Below are 8,656 nucleotides of genomic sequence, written 5' to 3'. Positions count from 1 at the left end.
GTTTATTCTTTAGACTTATTTTAATTTGGACATATAGTCTATTAAAATATAAAAAGGAAAGAATTTATCTCACAATATATGTATATACATATATTATATTATGATATAATATAATAAAGAAAGAAAATGAGTCAATCAAGAATCTTTGAAACGATCAATAACTAAGACTTTTTCTTTAAGTCTAGCTTGTTTTCACAAAATGAGTTTACGTTCTATTTTATTCTAATTTTCACAAGTAAAGTCTTGTTTGATTTTAAAAAAGTTTCTAAAGATTTGTTTGATATGTATTGAGACTTGTTTGACTTGAATTTCTCAAAAATCGAGATTTATGATTTATTTCTTAAGAGATTTGATATTCGTCAATGTGGAGATTAAAAATTAGAGTTGAAAAAGAAAGTGAAGTATTTATTCAAAGTTGCAGATTGTGGAAAATAATTGATGCAAAACATAAATGGTTTTCTAATTAAAGTGGGTGGCTTTAAATTTTGTTTGTAAGAGTGTGATTTTGATGTGTGTATAAGGGCCAAATTTGGATTAGAATCAAATATTGTGAATATGTTTGTTTGACAATCTTTAGTAAAGTGCTGGTGCGAAATTGTGAAGTGGGTGTTGATTACCTCAAGGATTCTACTAAGAATGATAATTTTTAAAGTATGAGTTGAGGGTGCATTAATCATATACATGGTTTGTTAGATTCTTTCTATTTAGGTTTGGATAGAAAATATGGAGAACAAACGAACATCTTCATGCTTGTAGAAAATTAGGTTGAGGTTTTTTATAACTGATTGTTGTCTTGACAAACTTGAGTGACATTATTTGAAGCTCTTGTTGACATACTCTTAAAGATAGTCAAAAGTAACAAAAATTTTCACTATTTTGAGAGTTTTGACTTGAAGAAACTCTCGACTAAAATGAGTTTAGAGAGATTTTATTTGAAAATACTCATTGAAGAAACATATTGGAAGAACTAATTAATATGAAGACGGTTGTGAGATTATGTGCTTTACACTTGACAAAGAACATGATCGTGTATCGAAAGTTGTTATAAAAAATTTGTTTATCGATGACAACATTGTCGACATGTTGATAAGGAAATTATTTCGACTAAATCTCAAAATTGTATTGAGTTGGTATGTGATTAAGGATTTGGCACTTTTCTAGTTAACACAAATATGAATAAAAGACCAAGAAGGGAAAAACTATTGAAAGACACTTATAAGTTGAGGTAGAGACATCGTGAGAGCAACTCTCAAACGAACCAAGAAGAAATTATTGCATTATCTTCTAATGTGAGAAGATAAATAAGACTTTGAGTGAGATTCCTAGTCATGAAAAAAGGGGGCTAGATGGGAGACTCGATTAATTCAAAGGTGATGATTTTGTTACTTCTTTTATTCTATCTTAATTGTCTATGCATTGTGGATCATAGTTTAGATGAATGATGTGATTAATTTATCATCCTATTGAGGAGAGGATTGAGACATTTCATGAAATTTCTAGTCATAAAAAAGGTCCTTGATTATAGGCTCAATCAATTCAAAGGCGAAATGAGATCATTGAACTGTCATCTTATTAAGGAGAGGATTGAGACCTTGAATGAAATTCCTAGTCATGAAACATGGGCTAGATTAGAGGCCCGGTCAATTCGAATGCGCATGAAATCATTAAATTTTTATCGGCAAAAAAGATGAATGAGACCTGAATCAGATTCTTAATCATGCAAAAATGTCTAGGTGAGAGGATCGATCATTTCAAATTGAATTATATTTACAATTTCTTTCAGAGATACTATGGATAATCATTTGAAGTAATGGTGAAGACAATGAAGAGAGTTAGTAAATTTTGAAAGGATATTCTTGAATTGCTAGTCATTTTGGATTTAAAAACTAATATATTGTAAGTAAATTTGTTTAAAGAGGAGTATGAGGTTAAAGTTGGTTGAGTGCACAAAGTTTAAGGCAAAATGGGTGGCAAATATTTGGTCAAATCTTGAGCTTAAGAAAATATATTTCAAGATATACTTAATAAATTGTTATGAAGTAGACGATAAAATTTCGTCTTAGGTCTTCTCGTTTTTGATCGATATCTTATTTTGAGGAAGTAGACGATGGAAGTTCGTCCTAGGTGTTCTCAGCTTTTGATAAACATCTAATTTTGAAAAAGTAGACAATGAAAGTTCGTCTTGGGTCTAATCGGTGTTTTGTTTTAGCCGATCGTTGGACTTGAAGAATAGACACTCAGTTTTTGTCAAACAAGTGTAGAGATAATTTTGACATAATAATGATTTTTTTTAATTCTAGTTTTCGCATATATAAATGGGTATGAACACAAATTAAGAAGACTTATTGAATGTTCAGTTGTTGAAGTAGCGTGGTTGCCCAAGTTTACTTGGTTTATAAACTTTGTGATTTTATTTTCTAAAATTTGTTTTAGCATAAGTGGATGCACAATAATTTTTCTCGTAAACGGCTCGAGAAAATGTGAAGATTTATGTGTGGCTCATAACATTTTGATGGCGCAATATACGTGATGTTGGAGATTGTTATTCTTCTAAGGACTCTTGAGTGGAAATTGAGGCATGAAAAGTTATCTCATGAATGACTCAAGCAAATATGAAGATTGAAGTGTTGAACCCACTTATTTCTTGATGGCTTGACTTTGTCAATGTGGAGATTGATGGGTATAACTCGTGTATTTCATGTATTCCCAAAATATATGAAATTCGTCAAGGTGGAGATTGTTGAATTTTGAAACTTATTCATCAAATATCAATAAGTGTGGTATTCACCCAAGGTGAGGATTGTTGGGTTTGGACTCATATTAGAGTTTATATATTGTAATGAGTTTTCAGTCTTTAATGGGATTAAAAGTAGTAGTTTAGTCTTTATGGATTGTGATGTACTCTTATAAATAGAGACATTGTAACTTATGGGTATTTAGACCATTATTCTATAAAAATCTATAGAATGGACTCCGAGGATGTAGGCATTTGTTGACCGAACATCGTTATATCTTATATTCATTATTCTTTACCCCCTCTATTTCTATATATTTTTTATCGTGTGTTTATATTATAACAAAGATCTTATCAATTGAACATGGGGTGAAAAACGGTGTTCGTTCAATAAAAGGAGTCTAGTAAGTTTAATAAGACTTACATGTTCTAATCGTGTGGATGTTGATACCTTAGCGATTCAAAATTTGGTTCGAGACCTCCCAAGATGTACAAAATAATATCAAATTTAGGATCCCCTCTTTTAGCCTAGTGGCAATAAGAGGTGGATATTAACCCTAAGTTCCTGGGTTCGAGCCCATGAGGTGGAAAGTTCTACGTCCGATTAAATGGTTAAGTGTGTTTGCGGGCTACATACTTAATTCATTGTCTCATTTTTAATCCCCTCTTCTAGCCTAGCGTCAACAAGAGTGGATATATTACCTAAAAATCCTGGGTTTAAATGATTAAGTGTGTTTGCGGGCTACATATTTAATCCGTTTTCCCATTTTTTTCAAAAAAAATTTCAAAATTTGGAATTTTGTGACCTACCATTGCTGGAGTCGTAGCTTTCATCATCTGTAGATATTCTTGTAAAAGTGTGTTTTTATTTTACGAGAGATTAAATTTGAAGTATTAGTTGAATTAGTTTCAGAATCGATTGACTAGTGAACATAATTTTTAGGACTAGCCATAAAAGTTCTTGTTGTATCACACACAAGTTTTGAATAGAGTATTTCTCATCCTTTATAATTTGTACTATTGATTGTCATTATATTTTTAATTGTTTTTTACCTTTCATGTATTTTTTTGACATTGATGTAAAAATTTCTTCTTTGGTTAGATGTCGACAAATTACTACCAGGAAGGGTCTAAATAATTTATGATTTAAATATGAAAATTGTGTAAGGGATGGTTGTGAAGCTTGTATTGGGAAGGAGGCAAGAGATATGCAATTCATCAAGGTACACACATCAACGTTTTCCTTAGTCTACCGAGTAGAAGAGTGATAATAGCCCCCTTCACTCACATAAGAGCTTTCCTTAGTCTACCGAGTAGAAGAGTGATAATAGCCCCCTTCACTCACATAAGAGCTTTCCTTAGTCTACCGAGTAGAAGAGTGATAATAGCTCCTTCACTCACATAAGAGCGGTAACATAGTGATAATACCCCCTTCACTCACATAAGAGCGATAACAGTTTCATCAGCCAGATTAGCAAGGAGTAAGTTTGGAGTAAGTTTGTACTCTATGTGGTCAAGAGCAACATAGGCAATATTGGGACAATCTGTTTCACTCACATAAGAGCTTTCCTTAGTCTACCGAGTAGAAGAGTGATAATAGCTCCTTCACTCACATAAGAGCGGTAACATAGTGATAATACCCCCTTCACTCACATAAGAGCGGTAACAGTTTCATCAGCCAGATTAGCAGCGAGGAGTAAGTTTGTACACTATGTGGTCAAGAGCAACATAGGCAATATTGGGACAATCTGTTCTAAGTAAAAGCGTTTGCGTTCAGTAAATCGCAATTCTTTTTGTGTGTCGGGCAGCGCAGCTTGCTTTAAGATTCATGGTGTGAATGATTGAGCGAGGTAATTGATCTATACGGGTTATATATTCGTTGTTAAATTAAAAAATATTAATAATGTAAAATTTCATTAATGTAAAGTTAAATCGAAAGTGAACATTATTGTTTTTGTTCCAATATTTTATTACTGAATTAGATGATAAACAATAAAATTGAATAAAAAAAAGTCTATAAGCTTCTTAAAAGAATGAAATTTTAATGTAGATAACACTTATTTCTTTTCATCAATCCTTTGGATATACATAATATGACTACATAAATACAATCTCATATAAGGTAATCAATTAATGCAACATATAAGTAAGAGATATTGAGTTACTTACATATACTAGTGTCTCAATAATAACAAAAGGAAAGATTATGAAGACTTGTTCTCTTCATCATCATCCCACTCTCTTCTTGCATATCTAATAGTATGTCTTCTCAACCATAACTGGTACATAACCATATGAAAAGCATCATATGGCTCAGCAATTTCATTCCAAGTAAAATGTTGTTGACTCACTTTCATACCAAAATCTCTCATTCTCCCATATTCATTTTCTTCTTTCCCATCAATCATCTTCTTCACTATCTTATTTAACTCCCCTTCCCCCTGTTTTGCCCCAACAAAAACAGCAATATCAGACCATCTCAACAAATCCATGAAAGGAAGGTCTTGAATTGGTCTATCTGTTATCACTACAGGCAAGCATCCCAATCTCAAAACTTCACCCAACCAAGACATCTCATCATTAACAATACTATACCTAATCAGACAGAATCTACCAGCAGCTAGTCTAGATTCATTGTTCATCTCATTAACCAGCTGAATTTGACTTCTTCCATCTCTATTATCCCCAAAAGCATAAAACATCTGAGTAGTATTAATCGCAGCATGGGACAACAGATCTAATGGGTTATCGTTTCCAGGGTTTGGTGGAGGAAGAGTTATGTCCTTGTGAGGAATAAAGTTACCTGGAATAGTAGGAAAGCTTGAGATCTGAATAGCGTTCTTCTTTAACTCCAGTACATTCCGATCAGCGGCGTAACCAATTCCTGTTCGAGATAGATAGAAATGATCTGCGCCGAGAGTTCGATTCCAGAAAGGGAAGTTTATCCTTAGGTCTTTAACTAATCGAGAGAGACTACGAGTGGACATATTGGGAAATGGAACGAAGAAGAGGTGAGCTTGTTCTGGATCTTGAGTCACAAAGGAGCTATGAAGGAGTGATTTGTAGAAGAGTGACTCAGGCTGTGTGTTGAAGGTTAATGGGTTTGATGGTTTGTAAATATATATCCTGAAGTTTTTGAGCATCTTGTCGTAATTCTTGAAAAGGGTTGTCGGTGATAGATAAGGGGAAGTGACATCGTTAAGGAGAGGTTTTGAATTGGTGTAGATGATGATGGACAGAGAGATTACCAGAAGAAGGAAGGGATGAGAACTCATAGCCATTACAGGAGCTTAGCAATTGAAACTGGGGAACACGGATTCAACTGTATGTCTTTCTTTTAAGGTCTCCAATGGAATGCTGAAAAGTCAAAAGCAATTTCTGCACTCGGCCACCGGACAATCATTGAAAAATAAATTAAAAATGTAAAGAGAGGGTTTATTTGAAATGAAAAAGATAAGTTACAAAATATAAGTAATGATGGATCGAAATTAGGAATAAGGATAGTAACGAGGCGATTCGGGGCGAGGAATGCATTTACTATTCCTGTCCCGTTTTTATATCGAAGATTTTTTTACTACCATTCCCGCTCCTATTTTTTTTTCGGTTTCAGGGAATCCCGCGAGATACAGTTAATAAAATAATTTTTTTTTAAATAATAAAATTATACAATAAAATATTTTTTTAATATAATATATATTGTAATATATTAAAATTTTATATTATTATAAAAAAATAAACTTACTACTCTTATAAAATATTACTCTTATAAAATATAGTGAATAAATAAATATATTGGTGATTTAATATATTTAATTATATTTATAGTATTCGGGGAAGAATCGGGGTGAGATCAGGGCGGGGAACACAAATAACATCCCCGCCTCATCCCCGTTCGATTTCGGAGAAAAACCGTCCCAAACGGGACAATTCGGTTCGATTTTTGCGGGGTTTCAAATTGTCATTCTTAGTTAGGAATGAAAACAATAACGTGACTTGTACAGAAGAAAGAAATGAAAAAAAATCTCACAAACTTGGCCATATTCGAGATAAAAAATTTTCGAACATGATTATTTTTCCGAAAAAAATATGATATTTTTTCTCATGCACATAACTACGTTCAGGGACAAAATGTCCCGAATATGGTCATTTTCTCGAAAAATATTAATTATTTTTTCTCTCTTGCAAATGGTCATTTTCTGGACAAAAATTTCAGAATATGATTTTCTAAAAAAAAAATCTCTCTTATAGATGTGTTAAACCATATCGAATTTGTGGTATTATTTTCGTTATAATTTCGTTAGCACATCATTTTTAATAAAATATTTTAAAAACTTTAATTCATAAATTATAAGAAAAGTTTTACAATAATATCAATACTCCAAGATTGTAATTTCAAACCTTTAAAAAAAATACATTGGGGTAAAGATGTAATTTCAATTCCAATCCATTGACAATCAACTCTTTCAAAAATACATTTCTAATATTTTGGATTAGAAGGGTCTACAAAGGGTTCTCTACTGACTAAATCCCAGCTAATTTTTTGTATTATCTATTTATTTCAATATTTTACAAACAATAATTATTATATTAGTTGTCTAATGATTAATGTAACAAAAAATTTAAATCACACCATCCTTCTCTCTAGCTGGTGTAACTCTAATTTCACTTAATTCTAATTCTTAGACCATCCTTGGAGAAAAATTATAAAAATTATATATGTTTGAATAAAAATGATTATTCTCTCATACACAACTTCACTTTAAACACTAGAAACGTATTCTCAATGAAGGAAATGACATGATTTGAATATCAAATAACATGAGATAATCACTGGCCCACAATAGAACAAATGTGATTTAATTGTCTTGTCTAAATTTATTATTCATATTGTTTTAGTGCTTTATTCCCTTTAATTTATGATCTTTTATACTTTTACAATAATAAAGTGAAATAGGTAAGTTGAGAAATATTAAAAGCATAACATATACAAACAAGATAGGATCCAAAAGTACTAGAAGAAGAAGCAGGGTTGTGACAAAATGTGTTGGAAGAATAAACTAAATATTGTTTAAAAAATTTAATGTATGCTTTCCTTACTAAAACTATTTAAATATTTTTGGGGTGAAGCTATAGGACTACTTGTTATTTTTCCCTCAATAAGTCATCAATTCATTAGTAGCTTTAGGTGAGATGTGGAGTGGAGTCAAGCCAAACTACAAGCTCTTGAATTTTTGAATGTAAAGCTTATTATCGGAAGTAAATCTATATCGATCATAAAGTAAAGAACGCGTTACGATATAGAAGTATAAGTACTAAAATTTTACCTACCGAATTTATAAAATTAAAAATAATTATTTTAAATAAATAAAATCAAAATTATTAAAATTAAGGGCAAAGCACAATTAAATAATTAATTCAATTAATTATTATAATAATTAAACTCAATTAATTAAGATAATGGTTAAGAAAAATAAATAAAATAATTTGAGATAATTGTTGTATTCATTTTTTCTTAAAAAATTTTAAAAAATTAAAAGAGAATTAAAATAAATAATTTAGGATAATGTTGTATCCATTTTATCCGAAATAAATTATTTATTAAAACCTAAAATATATAGATAAAATAAATAAATGGGCAAATAAATGTCATACTTATTAAGAATATTTTGTAAGTCGAAAATGGAGACAAAGAGATTGAAAAAAAATCAATTTCAAACAAGCTTTAAGGTTGGAAAAGAACTAGAATATGTTGTAACCAAAATTTAAAAAAGAGATCAGTGCAGCAAACCTCACCCATTAGATGAGCATTGGATTGTCATCCAACGCCCAATAGTCAACCGCTGCAACGTAAGAGACGTGCATTCGCGATAAAGCAGACAACTAATGCGCGCCTCAACGTCGTTAGCCTAGATGCGACGGAAC

At 31.3% G+C, this 8,656-nt stretch overlaps 1 protein-coding gene across 1 annotated transcript; it reads right to left on the bottom strand.

Moving 5' to 3' along the window:
- Positions 1-4,781: 4,781 nt before the first annotated feature.
- Positions 4,782-6,085, bottom strand: LOC124934015 (probable glycosyltransferase At3g07620). Its single transcript, XM_047474469.1, has one exon. The coding sequence runs from the start codon at positions 6,013-6,015 to the stop codon at positions 4,939-4,941; it is 1,077 nt and encodes a 358-aa protein (XP_047330425.1). The 5' UTR covers positions 6,016-6,085; the 3' UTR covers positions 4,782-4,938.
- Positions 6,086-8,656: the final 2,571 nt, after the last annotated feature.

The sequence above is a fragment of the Impatiens glandulifera genome, chromosome 4 (genome assembly GCF_907164915.1).
Source record: "Impatiens glandulifera chromosome 4, dImpGla2.1, whole genome shotgun sequence".
Lineage (NCBI taxonomy): Eukaryota > Viridiplantae > Streptophyta > Magnoliopsida > Ericales > Balsaminaceae > Impatiens > Impatiens glandulifera.
Note: the sequence above shows the minus strand (reverse complement) of the source record. Positions and strands in the feature narration are given on the sequence as shown.